Raw genomic sequence first — 23,509 nt, 5'->3', positions numbered from 1 at the left:
ATTATTAAAAAAAAACAAAACAAAACATGGAGTCCTAACCACTGGACCGCCAGGGAATTAATTCTCTGTTGATCTATTTTTAAAGCTATTATTTGTAACTCCTCCAAAGGGAAAACATGTCTTAATATATTAACTGTCTCCTTTACTAGCTTCTCACCTAAGAAAATGGCTGTTGGTGTGGGAGAGACAGGAAAGAATAATGTAACTCTCACCTTCCTGTGAAGTTTCCAGAGCTCCCAGATGAACACCCTGTCCCCTTGCGTGCCTCCTATACACCAACACACTTCTATCACGATATTCACCTAATCAACACATGCCAAATACTTACATACCACAAGTAAGTTCAATTCACTGTGGCCTTGCAATTTGGGGTCCCTGTAACTCTGGAAGTAAGGGAAGTCAGAGAATAAACAGTGGCACATCCTTCTCAGGTGTAAAGTGTTTAAAGCTTTCAGAAGATATTCAAACAAAAGGTGAAATCCAATGTTCACATTCTTTTTAAAGAAAAACATGCTTCTTCAAATACATTTTTTTGCTTGTTGGGGGATCACTTGGGGCAAGATCTTCAGATTCCCTGAGGGTGATAGTATCTCTCCACTCATTTTATGACTGTTTTGCAGGCAAAGTCAGAAGTACTAGGTAACAGTTTTCAATTTGTCTCACATCTTATGAATGAGGAGGAGAGATACCAATGGTTAACATCTGTAGAGGGTTTAAGCTTTTAGAAAACACTTTCATGTGTATTTTTTCTGGGCTTTAGCACTTTTTGACTAGAACACAGAGCAGGGATTATCAACATCCCAATTTTACAGGTTAGGAAAATGAGATTACTAAATTTTGCTAGGGTCCTCCTGGAATCAGGGGTGAGAGGAATAAAGAAAACTCATTCTGACACTTGCTAAAGTGGTGAGGAAGACTTTATTCCAAACTATTGCAATAGGGGGGTCATAACTTGCAACAGGAGAAAGCAATTGTGCTCAACTCCGAATACAGCAAAGACATCTGGGAGTTTATTACAGCCAACAGACAAGCAGAGTGAGCGGGTTAGTGGATGCAAAATTAAGAGAAAACATTAAGGGTAGGGGGATTCCTGATTAAAGGCAGGCCAAGGACTTATATATTAAAGGACTTACGTATAAAGGAATTTGATCACATATGAAAAGTAACCAGATACCAAGGGTACAGGGATGACTTAGCAGAATTCACGCTAATACGGGGCTCTGCCCTGCCAGATTCGAAGGCCTCAATGGAGGCCCAGGCGAGTAGAGGGCTCGGAGGAGCCTGGCTAAAGTTTGGATAGGGAGAGAGTCTTTGTCACTGACTACCCCGTTCCTCTTTATTACCCAATCCCCATGAGGAGAGCTGGCAGGCAGCCAGGGTCGAGAGTCCAGTTCTCCCCCCGAGTCAGCAATGACCGGCGGCCAGGGATGCGGAGGCCAGGTTGGGCGACCACTGGCAGAAAATGGATCTGAGCAACACCCCTCGCACCACACGGTAGGTGACCCCACGCTCCGCCCGCCCGCCGCGCGGCCCACTTGAGGGGCGGGCTGCGCAGGTCGGGCGGGGCGGGGCCAGAGGCGCCGATTGGCTGGCGCGCCCCGGCCTGGTGTTTCCCCGGCCCCGCCCCGTCACCCCTCACTGGCCGCCCCGCCTCTGCCGCGCTCCCCCAGCCCGCGAGGCCGCGCGCAGGCGGGTCCCGCGCTGCCCCGCGGGAGGGGCCGAGCCCGTGTTCCTCCTCCCTACCGGTCCCCATCCTTAAAGCACGAGCCCGGACGCCCCGCCCGTTGGAGACGGCGTCTGGATCTGGACAGTGAGCGGCCGGGGCGGGCCACGGCCGACCGAGGAGGGCCTGAGGCAACGGACCCGCCGCGGCTGGCACACGAGCCTCTCGGCCCCGACTGAGTGGTTGCGGGAGCTGTGAGGGAAGGGGTCGCGGGCGCCATTGCTGCCCGTCAGAACGCCGCAGGGTCCCCGTCAGCCCTCGGCTGCTCTACCCCGGCTGGGAGGAGCCGTCGCCAGTCCCCGGCCCGGTCTCGTGAATCGGGTGCCTCGTCTGCCGCCCGCGCCGAGACCATGTTTGACAAGACGCGGCTGCCGTACGTGGCCCTCGATGTGCTCTGCGTGTTGCTGGGTACGTACGCGCCGCCGGCCGGAGGGGCGTGTGCGCGCGAGCCCGGGGTGTGGGTGCACCGGTGGGTTGCGGGTGTGTGTCCGCTGGGAGGGGACTAGGCGAGAGCCGCGGACGGGCGTAGGGTGGGGGTGTGTGTGTGCCTGACGCGCGAGCCGTGCCGGGCGAGACGCTGGGGGCGGTTTCCGCAGCCCGGGGACCCCGCTTCGCAGCCCGCACCCCGGCTCCCGCGTGGCCGCTGCTGTTTGTCGCCCGGCGGTGCGCTGAGCCCACCTTGCTTGGACGCTGTTCACGCCTCTGCGCTCCATCCCTTGCTCTTCTGTCTTCTGTTTCCCCTTCCACTCCCAGCCCGGAGGGTGGGCTCTTCCCCTCTCGGCTGTAGGGAAGCCTAGTCACTGGCTCATCAGGTTCAGTAGCGAAACGGGAGGTTTGATGCACTGGGGGTTCTCAGTAACTGGCGCCAGTGCCAGGTTTATCTTATTTGTGGGAAGCCGTTTACATTTGCGTCTATTAAAGATTAGAACTCTCCTAATTAGAAGGTGTTACCAGCTTGTAAATTGTCAGGCTGTAAGTGGTTGTGATGATGCCAGGTTTCTGCCTATAGGTTTGAAGAACGTTGCTTTTTGGGGGCTGGAGTGGGGATGGTGTGCCCCAGACCTGCTGTGTCCTTCTCTGCACAGACCTTGCCATTGTGTAGCTTTCCATCTCCTGTGAGAGCCCAGAAGTAGCACTAGACATTTCTTTGGCTGCAGCAAATTTGGCGTTGTCTTTCTGACAGAAGAGTTCAGTTGTGGGTCTTCTGGTTGCCAGTTGCTCTTTTATTTTGACGAGAAAGAATAGAAGTCATTTGGCTAAGGGATAGGCGTTGGGAGGAGAGATTTTCACCTTTTCAGTATGTATTGTGTAAGGCAGTATCTTTGAACTATTTATATGTTATGGAAAAAACGACAACAAGAAGACCTGCTCTATGTTTGGGTAGTCCTACTCATGGTTGAGTATCGAAGTAATGGTATTGGCAAGTTCTCAGCGTTGGTTGGAGGGCTGTGACTTCAGCATCCTAGATGCAGGTCTGCATAATGGCTTTTCAGTGATAGGAAATTTTCCCCGGTTTTAATCCAGTATTCCACTCTCTTGCCTCAAACCTGACCATTTAGGTGCTTGCAGTCTTGCCGAAGTTTTACAAATTCTGTTACCTGTTTTTTGAGGAAAAATCTCTTTTTTATTTATGAAACATCTTTATTGTTTACGAAGACACTGTATAGCTCCACAGTGAATTTTAGGAATTCAGTTCAGGAAAGGGAAACACGATTTTGGAACACTATTTTTATAGAAGCACAAGTGATCCTTTCAGATGTCCGGACATATTCATAATTACATTAAATATATTCAGATTTATTTTCGGTGAAAAGCTTACCTTGGTAAAGATGTTATATTTAAAAATGTATTTTAACTTGTACTGAATATTAGTGGAGGTTTGTTAAACTTCATTTATATTATAGTGAAGGGAGAGGAAAATGTTTAGTCATAAGTAACTTTGATAATTCTAATATATTGGATATTCTGTCATTGCCACATATTGTGTATTGTCAGAATTATACATAAACTTCTCCTTTTCCTACCTTGTGGGAGTTGGTAATTTATGAAACAAAAGTCATGTTTTCTCTTTGGGCCAAACACTGAACCAGGATAGATGAAACATAATACTGCTCTTAGGTAGCTCAGTGTTATTAAACAGAAAGCCATATGGTAAATCTATGTTTTGTTTTGTTTTAATTCATGTATAATGGAGGAACCTATATGCAGTACAACTTTATAAATTGTAGGTTCTTGCAGTCTATATTTTCAATATGATGGAAACATCACATAATTGTCCTATAGAGGTAAGGGTAATTTTATTGCCACATGGGCCTAACAGTTGCAGAATTTATGACAGCTCTCAAAAAAGATAAAATTGTGTTTATGATTTTAAGTATCTTTGATGGTTTTGGAAAAAGCTTGTTTTGGGGACTTATGCATTTAGTATCAGTATCAGATATTTATACCGATCTATTTGAAACACATTTTATCTGTTCTTGTGTTACTAGAGTTTTAAAGTAATTCAGTGTATTGTCAAGATAATCCCAGAATTCCCTATTCCTAAATAGAAAGTGAAGTGTTATTTTAATTTGGTATATACGATGACATTAGATTTAACAGTATCAACACTCCATTACAAGCAGCAGTGAAGGAGAACAGTGATGCTAGAGATACAAAGCATTTTCATGCTAAGTTTTTGGAGATAATATATTTTTATAGCAAACTCACCTTTCTAGTGGAGTCTAAGGGTCCACTTTAAACCAAATTTTAAATTTGGTTTTCATTCGTCTTACTGACAGCAGGAGATTGGCGGCCTAAAATCGTGGTAGCTCAAAGAGGGTTATCAACTTGGCATTAACTTTTTTCTTTTTCTTTGGAGAACTACAGGTGAGATTTGACTATAGCAACAAAAAGATGATTAAGCACTTCATAAGTACAGGGTTATGTAAAAGTGATTCATAATTATAATGTGAATATGTTCCAGGTTCTGTTAATGGTCACCCAACATCATATAGTGTATCCATTTGATATGCTGATGTTATGTGATTGTGTTACATAGTTACTTTATAATATTACAGAAGGTGACGTCTGTTGAAGTGATAGTTAAACATGCTTGTGGGGGTGTGTGTGGGTTGTGCATGCGCGCACATGTGTATACGCGTTTCTACCCCAAATCAGTGTTATCACCGCTGGGAAATGTGAGTTCCTCCATATAATATACCCAGATTATTAGTTCCTTTAGTGGATCTGGTCAATTCTTGGAAGAAGAGTGAGAATTTTGAGAGATGATGTATATTTGATTCCTTTCTGAGATGGAGCATGGTCTTGCCATCTTTCTCTGGCTCTTTTGATAATGAGTTCTATGATTGTAGAAAAGGCCATAAATACCATCTGAGCACACAAGAAAAGCTGTTCTATAGAGAATGGTAGTGGGCTGGTATGAAAGCTGTGTTTTTGCTCAATGTTTTAAACCATGTCCTGAATAAAACTTATTAGTGTTTAATTGCTGAGGGTCATTCTAGATTTTATGCACCCTGGCATTAGGCTGCCAGTTAATGGACACTGAGTCCACTAATTGATTCAGTGCACATTGATTGAAGGCTAATTCTGTTCCAAGTTCATGTTAAATGCTAGGGATACAAAGATGAATAAGACAATATGTGCCCTAAAGGAGTTCAGGGTCTAATGAGGGAGAAACCAACAAGAGTCACAACACATCATGATAAGTGTAATAATGAAGGTATGGAATAGATGGCCTTTGAGTACAAAGAAGAGAGTTGCTCTAGATGTGATCCATTATAGATAAAAGGGTTGTCTGTTTATTCTTAGAGATGCAGAAATGACAAAAATTACCTAGGACTACTCTTAGAATCTTTTTTTTTCTTCCTCAACTTGATATAGGGCAGTGGGAACCCAAATAAGTACCTGTGTTTATAACTTTTTTGCAGGTTCTCATGATGCCTAGAAGATTTGGGTAGAACTGGCAAAGCCTTTTTATGTGCCTGTGTTTTGCTGGGTGGCGGTCATTTGGAATATCCTTCTGTATTGTATATTCTCCTTTTGCCCCTTCAGATCTTTTCTCCACCCTGCTCTTGCTTTTTGGTTTCTGGTTGGCCTGGACCAATGGGACAAGAGCAGGAGGCCTGGAAGAGCCAGTTTACTCCTGCTGGATTTGTGTTGCCAGAGCTGTTCTGTGTTTTGTGAGTAGGTCACAGCTTCTATTCAGTGGCCTTCTGTGCCAGCCAGCTACAGTTACAGATCTTTCTGGGTTCTGGTAACCCTTCACTTGCCCCTTTAGGCCTAGAGATGATAATGACTTTCTCATGTTGCTGGTGTGGGAGTATTCCACCATCCCCTTCTGCTTTCCCTAAACCCTGCCTATACTTTTGAAGATTATTCCTTCATTAAATTCTCTCTTGAAAACCTTATTTGGATGTGCTGTTTTTTCTCCAGGGCGCTACTGATAATACTCATGTTATGTCCAAACAGATCTGAGGTAACTTCCCTTTCTGCACTTGACACCAGTTACAGTTTCCTATAATAGCAGGTGATACAGCAACTCGTGAGCTCCAACGTTGGCTTTCTTGGAATGGAGTGGGTCATGGTTACCTCAGCATGCTGCAAACGTGGTATCACCATTATGCCAAATCAGAGTCAATAAATTTAGGGGAAAATGTGGCAGCAAAAAACATTGGCAGCCATAGGTGGTTGTGGAATCCCTGTTACTTATTCTTCTCCAGTAATTATGCTGACATCATCCTGCCCCTTAAGTAGTACCCCTCACGAGTGCTCCCTTTCCTGACCCTGAATCTGGGCCCCTTTCTCAAGTAAAAATCAAATACTTAATGAAAGGGTCTCACTTGCTAAATAGTCTGCAGCCTTCCCTTTTCTCCTGACATTTATTTGTTCATTCACTCATTATTGGGTGAATTCACTCATGTATTTGTTTCTTATCTAGTAGGTGCTGGGCATTCTGTTAGATACCAAAGAGGTAAATAAATAAATAGGACATAGTGCCTATCCTACTTGCCATTTCAACTTCTGTTAACTTCTATTCAGCAAACTTCTTTTGCTTCTGATGAAAGTTTACTGTGCTTGTTTCTCTGTTTTATGTAACTGTTCTCTTTCCTCTCAGCCACAGAGAGAGAGAAGGAATCTCAAAAGATGAACAAAAATTTGTCAAACTGGTATATTCTTGGGTCAGACTGGCCTCCTGTTGCAAGGCTTTTTCTACCTTTTTTTTTTGGCGGTATGCGGGCCTCTCACTGTTGTGGCCTCTCTCGTTGCGCAGCACAGGCTCCGGACGTGCAGGCTCAGCGGCCATGGCTCACGGGCCCAGCCACTCCGCGGCATGTGGGATCTTCCTGGATGGGGGCACGAACCCGTGTCCCCTTCATCGGCAGGTGGACTCTCAACCACTGTGCCACCAGGGAAGCCCCTTTTTCTACCTTTAAATGGCTAGTTTGGAACAAAAGCAGAGGCCTGGAGGAAATTGATAGTATTTGGCTCTAGTTGGTTTTATACAGTTGACTTTAAACTTAAATTTACCTTGCTTGGAATAGAGTATGGAAGTATTCAGAGAGCATTCCCCTCTATAGCTTTTATGAAAAGTAATTTTTTCCTTTATATTCTTTTTGAATTACATCCTTTTGGAAACTCATGGACATGCTATGAATCTTTATTAATTTCTTTCTTGTTTAGTCATTTTTGGCTGAGTTCTACCAAAGTTTCCTATGTGTTACTTAGCTTGTGGAATTATTCTAATTCTTTTTGATAAGAAATTAAAGTTTAAATTGTTACTGTTTACCCTGCTAAAAAAGAAGTTGGTAGTAAGTCATTAAACACCCACATTTTAAGTGAACCAGTTAACTTGTAGCTTCAGTTTTATGGAAAGGATTTTGGAATGTTAATTGTTTGTTTCCTCCTAACTTAGGTGGCTTAATTCAGCATATGAGAGGGAAATATACAGTCTATGTAATAAGCTAGTTAGGGATTATATGGACACTGTCTTGCCTCTTTTATTATTTTCTTTATGAAAAAGTGTTCATTCGGATATTATGAGCAGTGGTTACAAGTAACTTTCTTCTTTCTTTTTGGCCCTCTTCTTTTTCTACTTACCTTATTTTTCATTTTCACTTTTTCCACTCCAGCCTGCTTTCCTTCTTCCCTTCAACCTTCTTGCTGTCTAGGTTTAAAGCCCAGATGGCTCAGAGTTGTTTTTTACTTAACTGAAACTACTCTAACATTGGGAATGACTTTTTCTTTAAAACATTAGATAGACAGAACAGTGTAGTGACGGACTCTGGATCCAGACTGCCTAGGTTCACATTCCAGCTCCTCCATTTACTAGCTGTGTGACCTTGGGCAAATTTCCTCTTTGTGCCTCTGTTGCCTCAGCTGTGTAATGATAAAAGTACCTACCTTGTATGGTTGTTGTGAGGCTTAAATGAGTCAATATATAAAGGGCTTAGAGCAGTGCCTTGCACTTCATGTGCACAATATGTTTGTCAAATAAAATTAATCATCTATAATCCTACTATAGCAACATCATTATTTTAGTAAAAATAACATCAACATCGTTTTGTAATAGGGACAAAAACACAAACTTTAAACCGTTTCCCATGAGTACTCATGGAATGTCTTTGAAGCTTACAGAACATCTTGAAATAGTAGTGTTTTATCAGTCACATGTAAAAACCACATATATGATCTTCAGGTAGTGGTAATCCCAGCTGTGGTAGAAATCGATCTGTATAGTCTGTGGTAGAATGTAATTAAACAAATGGAAAAACTGTTACTTTATACGGTGGTTAAGTCCTGAATTTCAGCTTAATCAAGAAAATGGAGTTAGCCACACTTTGGTCACCTTCACTGTTTTTATTGCCCAGGCCTTGGAAAATGATTGAGTGACCATGTAAAAAAGTAGACTTAATATTCCTAAATTTTTTGAATGACCTTAATTGTGCATCCTCATTTGTGTAAATTCTATTGTTTGAATTCCTATCTGTAGTTGAGCAGGCAACAAAGAAAAAGCTATTGTGTAATACCTCTTTATACCCCCTCTCCCTCTTATCCCTGTTTTCCAATCAGGTTTTATTTATTTATTTATTGCTTGCTTGCTTGCTTGCCCTGGCACGCAGCTTATTGGATCCTAGTTCCCTGACCAGGGATCGAACCGAGGCCCCCTGCAGTGGAAGCATGGAGGCCTAACCACTGGACCTCCACGGAATTCCCTCAGATATTTATTTTGACATATGTTAACCTGATACTATTTTTTATGTTGTGTTTAACACAATGTTAAGTTTTTAAAATATCTGACTTTGCAACATCCTTCATTTATTTATTCATTAGCTATTATGTGCTTAGTACAATGCTAGGAGCTGTAATTATCACTGTGAAAAAGATAGGTAAGGTCTCTATACTAATAATGTAAGACAATTACAGATGTTTGTGAATGCCATGGAAGAATGAAAACAAGATTAGAAGAGAGTGAGATGTTGGAGGGTGGCAATCTCAAGGAAGGCTTCTCTGACGAGGGCATTTTTTTTTTTTTTTTTTTGTGGTATGCGGGCCTCTCACTGTTGTGGCCTCTCCTGTTGCGGAGCACAGGCTCCGGACGCGCAGGCTCAGCGGCCATGGCTCACGGGCCCAGCCGCTCCGCGGCATGTGGGATCTTCCCGGACCGGGGCACAAAGCCGTGTCCCCTGCATCAGCAGGCGGATTCTCAACCACTGCGCCACCAGGGAAGCCCTGACGAGGGCATTTTTGATTTCAGATTTAAGGATGAAAGTAAGTTGGTCATGGAGGAGCTGGAAGATGATTCCAGGCATAGGGAAGAGCAGGCGTTGAGGGCTAAAGGGGCAAAGGGCATTTGTAACAGAAAAGAGGCCAGTGTGGCTGGAATATAGTATGTATCCATGATATTCTTAATAGTGAATTTTGTAACTTTTTTCTAAATGTCAGAGTGGATAATAATAATAACTGGCATTTACTTAGTGCTCACTAGGCCCTGTGTGGCTGTGAGGTCTCTCAAAAACGTGCTCAGGGAGGATAGCTTGTTCATCTTCATTCTGTAGATGATGGAACTAAGGCCTAGAGTAGTTGGGAAACTCCCAGTGTAACTCAGGTAAGAAGTGGTATGGTTGGGAATTGGGAAATGCATTTTTAAGGATTATAACTTTTTTTTTTTTTCCTCTCTTGAGGTATGCGGGCCTCTCACTGCCGTGGTGTCTCCCGTTGCGGAGCACAGGCTCCGGACGTGCAAGCCCAGCGGCCACGGCTCACGGGCCCAGCCGCTCCACGGCATGCGGGATCCTCCCAGACCGGGGCACGAACCCGCGTCCCCCGCATCGGCAGGTGGACTCTCAACCACTGCGCCACCAGGGAAGCCCAAGGATTATAACTTTTGAATTCAGATTGACTGGTCCAGATTTGAGAAATGAAGAGGGTGAGGAATGAAGGACTGAGGGAATTAATTGGCTGTAAAAGCAGTGGTTATTTTAGGTGGCCTAAATGTTTTATGACTATCTTTATTCTATACGATGTTGCTGCAGAGTCAGTTTCTGCTTATCATGTTTTGAGCGTGCGTCTGCTGTCCAGAGGAGGCACTTTAATTTTTCATAAGTCAAACGTGTAATAACTACTAAGCGTTTGCTAGGAGGGTATATCATACTGGAAGATGTAACTGATTTGTACTGTTCAGTAACATACCCACAGACTTTTTCTTCAAATACGTTGTTGTCATAGGCATTTCTACCCAGTAAAGGAGACCTTTATCCTTCATTGCATTTCACATGAGTCATGTGTATAGAGTTTAGAGTCACCTTTCGTAACTCATTCCAGCAGATATAGTTAGAGCCTCATGGTTTAGTTCTCAGTTGTCACTGCTTGGAAATGTTTCCTGAGTCTTTTTTCAGGGTGGAGCGCCCAGGAAAATGACATATAGGAAATGTGTAGCGGATGAGCTCTTGAGTTAATTGGCAGCTTGTTAAGCCAGGTTCTGCCTTGCCTTTTGGTTCATTTACGTCAGCAGGAAGAGAGATGGGTTGGCTGCTTAGGTGCTTGAGGTAAATGAGAAGAAGAGAAGAAAAATGTTCTTTATTGAATGAATAAATGAGCCTTTGGTAAATGTTTTACATAAACTCATGAATCATCACAGAACTGTATGGTATTAGCCTATGGTATTAGCCTCATTGTATGCCCTAGCACTGGTAATACAAAATGGGTGAAAAAATAAAACAAAACCCATGGATCTCAAATAGCTTCTTGCTTACTCTGGAAGACAGACTCATAACAAACAATGACAATACTGTATGGTAAGTTGAGTGCCTGATATGTCACAGCACTTAGGTTACTAAGAATGAGTGAGATAGGGTCTCCATCCCCAAGAGGTACACAGAGCACTGTAAGGGGAGAGAAGTAGGAATTTGAATGAAATCTGTCTGTATTTCAAAATAGTTTCTCCTGAGACCACTGCTTTTACTTTCCAGCAGAGGTACTGTAAACCTTTGGGAACATCACTTTTGGCTAGTGCTAAATTCTGGAAATAATTCCTGTAGATAGCTTAGAATCCATCTTTATTACTGGGTGGAAACACTGTAATACCGGTGCTTAGAAAGTGCGTGGCACATGGTAGGCATTCAGATATTTGTTGCCTGAGTGAGTAGGCAATAGACTTGAGGCAGCCACTCTTCTGGGGTTGGAATTCTCACTCCATCTATTACTAACTGTACGACGTTGGGCAGGTTGCTTCAACTCTCCGTGAGTTTTGTCATCTAATGAGGAAAAAGATGATGATAATAGTGTCTTCCTCATCGTGCTGTGAAATTAGATGAGATAATGTATGAGACAGTGTATATGAAGTGTTTAGCATATTCCTTGCCTGGGCTATTGTTGTTATCATTGTTAAGTTAATAAATCAATGTAGTACCACTGACCCAGTCTGTTATTTAAATTTGATACCATGTGCTGGTGACTTTTCTTTTGGAACATTATTTAGTGTAGTTCTAGCTTCAGTTTAAATAGCATTTAAATTGGAACCTGGTTCGTATTTCAGTTTTTAGTGCCCAGATCACTATGGGAGATGTTTTGATTACTTCTAACCTGTTTCTTTCTGGAATCAGATACCTTACTCAGATCTTCTCGTTTTACTTCTAGGTAAGCAATATTCCCACAGCTCATAGACAAAGTATCCAAACGAATGTTTGTGGTTGTAGAGAGAAGAGCAGACTAGAAATAGGAATAAACAAAGGTGTGTGTGAATGGCATGGTTGAGATAGCCATAAGTTCTCTGAGTACTCACATTTTAAAACATGAAGATTTTATTTTTTGAATATAAACTGGTCAAAAGCTAATAACTTGCAATACACGTTGAAGTACAGCTGCAATACAGCTAAACATAACCAGTTCTTATAACTTCTCTTGATCAATAAGAAGTTTTCCTTGTTTTCTTTCCATAGAGTTTAAAAAATAAATGTATATAGTGATCACATCCATCTGCAGTGTTCTTGGATAGTCCTAATTTTAGGTAACAGTCTTCTTCATAGAGGCAGTTTGTTAAATCTATGACTAAATGTAATTTAAAGTCATACTTCTATAATATTTTTCTTAAAAAAACTATTAAAAAAACCCACACTTTTTCAAATGACATCCCAATTTGATTTAGAAAATATACCTAGCATAGTTATGCAGTGCAGCAGAAGCAAGTGATGTTTATTGTATTTTACTTTTTTTTAAATGGCATTGATACAAGAGAGGAATTTTGAATATGCTCCTTCTCAAATATTGTCTGTGCCTAACCCAGTGGCCCAGTTGGAGAAAAGGTCTCTTAATTTGTGATTGTTATCAAAACTTGTTAGGCAAGTTATGGGTAATACTCAACTTTATAGCTAGTGTTGGATATCTACATTAATATGAGAGATTCTAAGTTCTGCCATTGAATATAGTTTAATTACTAACCAAATCTAATAAGTAGCTTTTAAGAAGATAAGTTTTTGCATTAGGATTTGACATTGTGGATGATTTTTCACTGAATAACAATTTTGTTTATGTAACTTTTTTTAAAGGGTTCAGAGTGTGGTCTGGTAGTGAAAGAGGTTGGCTTGGAAGTCAAATTCTAGTCCTGCTTCTGCTACTCTCTCTGATCACATGGGCAAGATCACTTGGGCTCCTTCGTCTACTTATATGTAAATTATAGTGAGAAGAATATCTGCCTTGCCTATCTCTCCGGATCATAGGGGTGAGCACACCTTGCTTATTAAGGAGAGTCAGTAGCTACAGAATATGTTGGAGCAGTTGATACCACTGGACTCAGGGTAGGAAAACAAAGAGCACATGGTAAATGGGGCATTTTGAGCAACTGCAGCAGACTTGCAGGAGATCGATTATAAATCTAGCCTGGCCATGAAGGCAGTGAGTGTTGTCAGAAGAAAATAGGAAAAAGCTGAAGACTGATTGAAGTATCCAGGAAGTAGTGATATAGGAAAAATGGGCCCTGATACAAAGTAAAGTAGGCCCCTTCTTGAGTCTCTTCTTTTGCCACACATAGGTATATGACTTTATCAGTGACCAAATGGCTCATGAAATCTTGCAACTAGTTGGTTACTCTTATGTCAGCCATATTGTGAGAAATGGTAACATATGCTACCTTGAGAAGCCAAAGCAAAATATAATTTGGTCAGACTCACTGAAATTTCAGTGAAGGAAGATTTTCAGTTTAAAATAAGATAAAGAATAATGTCCACCTACTATCAAATTAAAAAGAAAAAACGAAAAAAGAAAGAAACCACAATTCTAACCTAGTCTGCTTATTATCAGGAGATTGTCATCTGTATCAACAGCAATTTGTCTTCGGCTAAGACTCAAATTCTTTTGGCAAAGATCTGAAATTCCAGGGGAATCTGTTCTAACTTTATATCTACCTGTGCTATATTCTATTCCAGTGACTTTAAGAATAGTAAATAGGAGAGAGATGTTCTTTGAAATAAAATAATAACATTATCTAGGATTATGTTTGTGTTTTCCTCAGTACTAGTCTTGCAGTTTGTTAGCCAGTTAATGATTGGAATGGTGAGACCTTAATGTTACTGTTTAGCTGTAGCTGGCAGAATGATTCATTACTACGTAGGGCATTGGGATATAGCTATCATTGAACAGTTAAGGAATTTTGTCTATCCTGTAGCCCTGGAAACCCACCACCAATTAGAAATATGTACATCATAATTAAAATACCATGGCCGAAGTTGTAAGAAAATCTTGACAAAATTGAGTCCTATTTAAGAGTCATATTTTGTTTGCTAATAATTTAAAACTTACACTTAAAAACACTGAGTAGTTGTGACTGAAATTTTAAACTCATAAGCCTCTGTAGCCCAAAGGGCCCTGATATTGGCTTTGGCTAACTTAATTTCTTCTGATAAAAAGAGAGGCAAAGAGAAGAGTGAGGAAAAGGAAAGTTTAAAAAAACAAAGAAGTGAAAATTGCTACAGTCTGTTTTTACCTTCCAAGAGGAAGTCAGGAGAGGGTGAAGCTTCTTTGAGAGGAAGAGGGCCAGTAGGATTAATCATGAGGATGTACCTCACAAGGCCTGAGGTTGCTGCCCAGTGAAGAGATTGTAGTGGAGGTTCTGATTTTCAGTTGGGTAAATCTAAGGGTCACATTTATAGTAATTTAAATTTCCTGAAGTAAGGAATTTGTCCTTTAGGTTGATCAACTATAATTCAACCTATGTTTACAATTTACTAGGAAAAAAGAGCAGATTGCTGGAAAAATTTTGTTATAGTTACCCTTACTTCATGTCCTCAGACTTTTCATAATTAAGAATGAAATATTGAGATTGGAGGGGAATTCCCTGGCAGTCCAGTGGTTAGGACTCGGCTCTTTCACTGCCGTGGCCTGGGTTCGATCCCTGGTTGGGGAACTAAGATCCACAAGCTGCCCAGTGCGGCAAAATCAATCAATCAAATTTTATAAAAAGGAATGAAATATTGAGATTGGAAGACAGCATAACTTGGTTGAATATTTTGTAAATTAAAAGCAGAAGAGTTTGACATTTTGAACTGTAAGGTACATCAAACAATTGTGGCAGAAATGTTACAGCTCATATAGGGGCTAGCCATAGGCATGTTTTAGTGTATTATCTGAATATAATTCAGAAGAAGGTGTTTATGTTATAGGAGATAAAGACACATTAGTACTGTGTATAATAAAGGGGGTGAATGGGTACTTTTTGAGGGGGCTAGCATCATATCTGTGCAAACTATGATTACTCAAAATAAGAGGGGAATGGACTGTTGTATTATTTTAAAGCAGTTTAAATGTTAGGGTGTTACCTTGCAATTTCAACAGAACTTTATTAAAATATTTTGTATGTTATCAAGATACTAAATAAGTTTCCAGGGCTTCCCTGGTGGCGCAGCGGTTGAGAGTACGCCTGCTGATGCAGGGGACGCGGGTTCGTGCCCCGGTCTGGGGAGATCCCACATGCCGCGGAGTGGCTGGGCCCGTGAGCCATGGCCGCTGAGCCTGCGCGTCTGGAGCCTGTGCTCTGCAATGGGAGAGGCCACAACAGTGAGAGGCCTACGTACCGCAAAAAAAAAAAAAAAAAAAAAAGTTTCCATTTATTTTTACTAATGTATAAAAGTTTTACAGAATTATTTTATATTGATAGGATGCATAAAAGTTAAAGAATATGGACACTGGAAGCATACTGGTCTGAGTTTGAATTCTAGTTCTATCACCTACCACTAGGGTAAATCACCCAAGTTGACAACTTCAGTTTCTTTATCTGAAAAGGACTGGGTTCATCTGTATGTTCTCCTTGGCTGTGATGCAGTGTCCACTACATAGTAGGCATTTGTTTATTCCAGTAATATTAGTTCACATATTGTGTGCTAGGCTCTGTCTTAGGCAGTGGAGATGCATATAATCACACAAATAAATATAAAAATGAACCAATAAGTGCTATGAAGGAGACATATGGGTACTATGCGAGTTTATAAAAAGGGTTTTGAATAAGGAGGATAGGGTGGCTTTTTAAAATGGTGACTTTGGCTGCAGGGGGGAATAATAGATTGAAGCTGGAAAACAATGGATTTAGGGAGATCAGTTAGGAGGCTGTTGCAGCCATCCAAATGAGATAATGGTAGTGAAAGTAAAGAGGTGCTGGTGGAAATGGAGAAAAGTTTGAAGGGATTTGTGAGGTATCTGAGAGGTAAAATGGGCAGGTTTTGGTGACATACTTAAAGTGGGAAGTCAGAGACAGAGAAATGTCAAAGATAGTTGTGAAAGTTCTGGCTTGCATAATTGGATAGACGTTGGTTTCTGTAATAACTGAGCTGGGGAGCACTAGGAGAGAACCCATTTGAGATGGGAAGGGGGGTGGAGATGAGATAGTGAGTTTTATTTTCAGCGTGTTGTGTTTAAGGTGCCTTTGAAATTTCCAAGAGGAAGTATCAAGTCCTTGTTTGGATAAATGGGTCGAAAGCTCAGAGGAACTGTCTGACTTTTGGGAGTCATTGTCATATTCATGGTAATTGAAGTCATGAGAATTGATGAAATCTCAGGAAGAAGTTATAAAGTGAAAAGGAAAGAAGGTTTAGGACCGAGCTATGAGAAACACCAACTTTTTAGATTGGTTGGAGGAAATGAAAAATACCAAGACTGAGAGGGAGGGAACACTTTAAAAACCAGGAGAATGTTTCTGGAAAGCCAAGTGAAGAGAATGCTTCAAGGAGAGAGTGGTAACAATGTCTACATTCTCCTGAAATGTAAGTAAGATAACACTTGGAAGGTGTCATTGAGTTTAGTTACACAAAGGTCATTGATAACCTTATGTAAAGCCATTTTTAAATTGGGGGTGGGCTGGAGGCTTCCCTGGTGGCGCAGTGGTTAAGAATCCGCCTGCCAATGCAGGGGACACGGGTTCAAGCCCTGGTTCGGGAAGATCCCACATGCTGCAGAGCAACTAAGCCTGTGTGCCCCAACTACTGAGCCTACAAGCCACAACTACTGAAGCCCGTGCCCCTAGAGCCCATGCTCTGCAACAAAGAGAAGCCACTGCAATGAAAAGCCCACGCACCGCAACGAAGAGTAGCCCCCGCTCGCGGCAACTAGAGAAAGCCCGCGTGCAGCAACAAAGACCCAATGCAGCCAAAAATAAATAAATAAAATAAATACATTTATTAAAAAAATAAATGTTAAAAAAAATAAATTGGGGTGGGCTGAGAAGTGAATAGTTGGTGAAGTGGAAATCTGTGGCTATTGGTAATTCTTTTAAAAAGTTGCACTTAGAAGGGAGAGTGTAGTAGCCAATAGTCTGGGATAATAGGTTGTCATGATTTCCTGTGATATGCTCAATGGGGGAAGAAGGATCTTGCCAGATAGAGGGACCATTTTTAGGTCAACGGTATAGGAATAGTTGAACTCTTACAGAACCCTGTTTACTGAGAACACTGGATTATTTGATATCCTTGTTTTCCAAAGTAACTGTTACCAAATGTGGTGGAGTTTGGGATATGAAGCCTGGTAGACTTGGTTTCAGAATTCTGCTTTGCTCTGTATTCTTGCTTCACGTCACACAAATTCTTTTTTTTTTTTTTTTTTTTTTTTTACAAATTCTTATTTAGTGTTGTTGAGCTTCAGTTTCTTCACTTGCATAATGGAGCGAATACTGTCTGCTTCACAGATTTGTTAGGAATAAACGAGAACCTATGTAAATAAAGTACCTGGTACTTAGTAGGCATTCAGCAAACTAATATCTGCCTGTCTTTTTTTTTCTTGCTTCCCATGGCAGCTGCTGTTTATTGTGTAGTTTCAGCATTGCATGTTTGCTCTTAGCCATAAAGGAATAATTTGCGGGAGTTCTTCCTTCTTGCAACTTATCTTCTGTATAAAATAACTAGAGTTATTTTATAACATAGATTTTTGGGAAAACGGGTATATGATTTGCTACTGCAATAATAACTATTAAAAAAAAGAATTTTGCTAAACTTTTTTGGCTTGTGTGCCTTTTTAAAAAAGTGTGTGTGTTTTAAACAAAGCTTACTAATTTAGATATGCCACTTTGGTAACTTCCTGCCAAAGTTAGAGTTTTTATGTTTTCCTTCTGAGACACACCTTAGTATAACTTTATTTTAGTTTCTGGAACCTTGCCATTTGGCATAATTTCAGACTAGACATGATGGATCCACATAAATACTTTTAAGATTTAAAATACACAATACATTTTTTTTTTTATAGGTGGGGTCATGTGAACTCTTAAAAGCCGTTGAGGTCTCAGGTCTGGATTTTATTTGGTTGTTTAAAATTTATTTGTAGTTTTGATTCTTGAATTACTTCTTATGCATATTTTGTACCAAAATGGTGAAATCAAGTCAGTCAGGTTTCTTTTCTACAAGTTCAGTTGCTAAAGCAGTCTCCTTAAAGGATTTAATATCTGCCCCCCAACCACCACCATAAACAGTCTCTAAAGAGGAATTAACTTATGTATATACCTTCCTAGACAGTGACTATTCTAGAAATTCTGTAAAGGCATTAGAGTTTGCCAGCTTTAGTCAAGAATCAGTATGATAGTAAACGTACACTTTTTATTCTTTGGAATATAGGCCTTCCTGCTGAATGGGAGCAGTTGTCTCTTGCCCAACTGCTAATAAGGGAGACTTCGTTGGTTAAGGGAAGCTTGTGGATGGTATTGCTGAGACTGGAAGTCTCATTAGTTCAAAGAGAGAAGTAACTTAATCAGGTGATCTCACCTGAACACAGGACGCTTTGTCTTATAAGCTTAAATAATATCCAGATAAAACGCTACAGGTCAATTTCTTTAAGCTAAAGACTAAATAAACTCTGTAGAAGCTATGTTTCAAAGAGGAACCTTCCCCTGATTCACTCTTATATATATGTTTTAAAATTTTCTTTTCTTTATTTATTTTTGGCTGCATTGGGTCTTTGCTGTTGAGCGCGGGCTTTCTCTAGTTGTGGTGAGTGGGGGCTACTCCTCATATGGTGCGCGGGCTTCTCGCTGTGGTGGCTTCTCTTTGTTGCAGAGCACGGGCTTTAGGTGCGTGGGCTTTAGTAGTTGTAGCTCGCAGGCTCTAGAGCACAGGCTCAGTAGTTGTGGTGCACGGGCTTAGTTGCTCCGCAGCCTGTGGGATCTTCCCGGACCAGGGATCGAACCCATGTCTCCTGCATTGGCAGATGGATTCTTAACCACTGCGCCACCAGGGAAGCCCCACTATCTTATATTGTCTTCTGAAATTTTTTGGCTTTCGATAAACCTTTGAAGAAAGATACAGTAGTTAATATTTGATGAAATGTTCCTGTATATCTGTTTATAGATTTTCTTTTAAAAAAATTAATTTATTTGTTTATGGCTGCGTTGGGTCTTCATTGCTGTGCACATGCTTTCCCTAGTTGCGGCGAGCGGGGGCTACTCTTCATCGTGGTGTGCGGGCTTCTCATTGAGGTGGCTTCTCCTGTTGTGGAGCACGGGCTCTAGGCACGTGGGCTCAGTAGTTGTGGTGCACGGGCTTAGTTGCTCCGCGGCATCTGGGATCTTCCCAGACCAGGGATCGAACCCGTGTGCCCTGCATTGGCAGACGGATTCTTAACCACTGCGCCACCAGGGAAGTCCCATGTTCATAGATTTTCCAAGTTAAAATAACTTTTTCACTGGAGGAACTTCTTATATCTTGTTTCTTTCCCCAAAGGTATATAGTTTGTAATATATTTTGCTGTTTGTATTTCGGAAATACATAGTGTTTCATTATATGGATTCAGCATAATGCATTTAACCCCATTTTTCGACATTTGAGTCTTGGATATGGAATAACATCATTAGTAAAATCTAGATTAGTTTTTTCTTTTAAAATAATTATTCTGTGATTTCCAAATTTTCTAAAATTAACATGTAATAAATTGGTAAACTCTAAAAAGCCCAGAAAAGAATATAAGTATTACTACTAATCTTACTGCCGCCCAGAGATGACCTCTTTTTAATTTATTTTTTAATTTTTAATTTTATTTATTTATTTATTTTGCGGTACCCGGGCCTCTCACTGATGTGGCCTCTCCCATTGCGGAGCACAGACTCCGGACGCGCAGGCTCAGCGGCCATGGCTCACGGGCCTAGCCGCTCCGCGGCATGTGGGATCTTCCTGGACCGGGGCACGAAGCTGTGTCCCCTGCAACGGCAGGTGGACTCCCAACCACTGCGCCACCAGGGAAGTCCGATGACCTCTTTTTTAACATTTTGGTTGTATATTTTTCCAGACACTTTTTAAAAAAAACCTGTGTTCTAAATGGAAATACACTGTCTTCAAATGAGCTAAAGAAGACTGTTAGGAAACTTCTCAAAAGAAATGATAGATCCCTCCCCCACCCCCCGCCCCAAAAAAAAGATCTGCCTAAAGTCCTTGTAGACCAAGCTAGAAGTCTGTATTAACTGAGAATATCCTTCCAATGTTGAAGAAATAAATTTCAGACAGAATTCAACATACAAACCAATACAAGTCATTATTTGTAATCATGTATGTATCCAGCATAACTTTGATACTAACATGGCAAAGACATTTTATATATATATAAACATCCACATATATATATATCCACATTTATATATCCATTCTCTCTTTCTTATGAAAATATTAAGAAAAAATTAGGAATAGAATTTTACCAAACTGAATCTAGTTATCTAAAAGACAATATATTACAGTAAAGTTTGATAAGGTCCCAAAAAAATCAACTGAAATTTTAGAAGCAGTTGATTTTATTGGACATGACTGGAAAATTTTTAAAAATTAATTTTGAAGAAAGAAAATATTTTCCAAATATGCTTATATACATCTATATCATTTATTCAATAAATCTATTTATATTTACATATTTATATTTATTTTAATATTCAATAAATATAAACTGTAGGTGTAGTAGACATCAGACTCTGTATTCAATGTTAGGCATCTGTTTTAAACAAGATTCATTTCTTGCCCTCAAGTAGTTTGTAGTTTATTGAAAATATAGTTGAGGCCTAGTGATAATGGTAAGAAAAAGAAAAAAAGAGGGAGAAAACAATAAAAAGCATTTTCTTTAAAGGGAATAGACAATTCCTAAGCAGGTATTGGTGTGAAATAAAGTTAGAGTGATGAGTAAATCATACAGTTTTATGTCTTATGTTGTTCTGTGCTCTCATTTCATGTCATCTGATATGATGCGAAATTATATTTAGGAGTAGAGAGACCACTTACTAATGGCAGTACTTGGATTTAAGAGCCTCATCACATTTGTCAATTAAAAGATAACCTAGCTACAATGTGGCACGTGGACTCGAAAACTCAAGAGGGGCTTCAAGAGTATAAAAAATTATCATGACACTTGTGAAAATTAATCAGAAGAAACTGGGAAATGACTGGAAATTTAAAAGAAGTATGTGGACTGTGAGGGAGAGGAGCAGTAGGAACTCTGATTTATTGCTGGTGGGATTGCAAAGTACTACACCTAGTTTGAAAGACAGTTTGGCAGTTTCTTACAAAACTAAACATACTCTTACACAGGATCTAATAATCATGCTCCTTGGTATTTACCCAAATGTAAAAAACTTATGTCCATACAAAATCCTGCATGTGGATATTTATAGCAGCTTTACTCATAATTGTCAAAATTCAGAATTTTTGGAATTCCAAAATTTTGGAATTTGGAAGCAACAATGATATCCTTCAGGAGATGAATGAATAAACTATGGTACATCCAGACTAAGCAAAAAGTCATGAAAAGATATGGAGGAGCCTTAAATGTATATCACTAAGTGAAAGAAACCAATCTGAAAGGGCTACATACTGTATGACTTCCACTATGTGACATTCCAGAAAAGGCAAAACTATGGACAGTTGTTGCCAGGAGTTAGAGGAGAGAGAAGGATGAATAGGTGGAGCATAGTGGATTTGGGGGGCAACAAAGCTACTCTCTGTAATACTATAATGGTAGATGCATGTCATTCTACGTTTGTCCAAACCCATGGAATGTACTACACCAAGAGTGAACCCTGATGTAAAACTATGGACACTGGATGACAATTATTTGTCAATGTAGGTTCATTAAGTGTAACAAATGTACCATTTTGGAGAGATTATTGATAATGTGGGAGGCTGCGCATGTGTGGGGAAAAGAGGTATGTGGGCAATCTTTGTACCTTCCACTTATTTGCTGTGAACCTAATACTGCTCTGGAAAAAATAAAGTCTATTTAAATAAAAAATAATAATAATAAAATAGTTAACTAACAAGGAACTACAGTATAGCACAGGGAACGCTGCTCAGTATTTTGTTAATAACTGAAATGGGAAAAGAATTTGCAAAAGAATAGATACATGTATATGTATAACTGAATCACTTAGCTGTACACCTGAAAGTGACACAACATTGTTAATCAGTTATGCTCTGATAGAAAAGAATTTAAAAACAAACAAAAAACCTGTGCTCTAAAAAAAAAACAACAGTAAGTTGGGATATTACTTTATGTACTCTTTTTAACATAGTCTCCTACAAAATTACTTTTTTTTTTTCTTTCTCTGTACGCGGGCCTCTCACTGCTGTGGCCTCTCCCGCTGCGGAGCACAGGCTCCCGACACGCAGGCCCAGCGGCCATGGCCCACGGGCCCAGCCGCTCAGCGGCATGCGGGATCCTCCCAGACCGGGGTGCGAACCCACGTGCCCTGCATTGGCAGGCAGACTCTCAACCAGTGCACCACCAGGGAAGCCTCTACAAAATTACTTTTAATGGTTATGTGTGTTTCATTGTTTGTATTTGGCATAATCCACTTTACCTCCATTTTTTAATATTTAGGTTATTTGCAGTTTTTGTACTGTAATTCTGTATACAACATCTTAGTAGAAACTTTGGAAAACTTCTCGGGTCGCCCATCCCAGACTATCTCAGTGTGTTCTGGCCTTTTCTGCCTGCTTCTCTCTCTCTTCCAGTACTTCCTTCTTTAACAATAAGACCAGATCAGGCGGACAAGCTATTCTTCAAACAATTTATTAACTATCAGGCAACGAACATGCTGCCCTTTGTGAATTCAGGGATCAGAGAGAGACATAGACCCATTTTATTTGCCAGAGATAAATAATTCCAATACATCAGTTAAGTGTTGTGATAATTTTATGTATGTATCAGGTCCCTGGAAACTCAGAAAGAGAGCATTGGTTGTGAAGGCAGTAGGCAGAGGAGAAAGATCTGGGAATAAGCATTTAATTAAGCTCTCTTAATATGCCAGGTAATATGCTAGGCATATTACTAGGCTCTTAGTTTACAACAAGGAGGTACATGAATTATATTTATTTGCATCCACCATATGAGGAAACTGAGCTTAGATAGGTAGATAATTTGCCCATGCTCACTCAAGTAGTAACTGGGAGAATGCCCAGAGTAAACCCAACTAGGTGTATCTGACTACAAAGCCTCAGCTCCATCTGGGACCCCACCGTGCCACACCAAAGGAAAGATTCCAGGAGGAGCTGAATAGAAAGAAGCTAGAATGGCAAGTAGACCTTAGCTAGGTGGAGGGGGTGGGGTCATTGTTTGGAGCTTGGGAAGAGGTTTGAAACAAGTGAGGGGAGTTGAGAGAGGTGATATGAGGCTTAAGCCAACATTAAGAAAAAATTTGTATATAGTAAAATTCACTCTTTTGGGATACAGTTATGTGAACTTAGACAATTTAGAACTTAGAGTCTTGTAACCACCACACAATCAAGATACAGAACTAGTCTGTTCCCCCTGCCCACCGAAATTCCCTCAGGCTTCTCTTTTTTAGTCAAC

General features: G+C 40.5%; 1 protein-coding gene across 2 annotated transcripts in view; it reads left to right on the top strand.

Moving 5' to 3' along the window:
• The first annotated feature begins 1,657 nt into the window (after window positions 1-1,657).
• PLPP1 (phospholipid phosphatase 1) overlaps window positions 1,658-23,509 on the top strand; it is a 118,873-nt gene continuing 97,021 nt past the window's right edge. For both annotated transcript variants that reach the window (XM_079918330.1, XM_079918329.1), the window contains exon 1: window positions 1,658-2,131. In XM_079918330.1, the coding sequence (XP_079774456.1) occupies window positions 2,074-2,131 (58 nt within the window). In that variant the 5' untranslated portion in view covers window positions 1,658-2,073. The remainder of the gene's footprint in view (window positions 2,132-23,509) is intronic.

The sequence above is a fragment of the Stenella coeruleoalba genome (genome assembly GCF_951394435.1).
Source record: "Stenella coeruleoalba genome assembly, chromosome: 3".
NCBI classification, from domain to species: domain Eukaryota; kingdom Metazoa; phylum Chordata; class Mammalia; order Artiodactyla; family Delphinidae; genus Stenella; species Stenella coeruleoalba.
The sequence above is the reverse complement of the archived record's forward strand: the minus strand, read 5'-3'. Positions and strand labels throughout refer to the sequence as shown.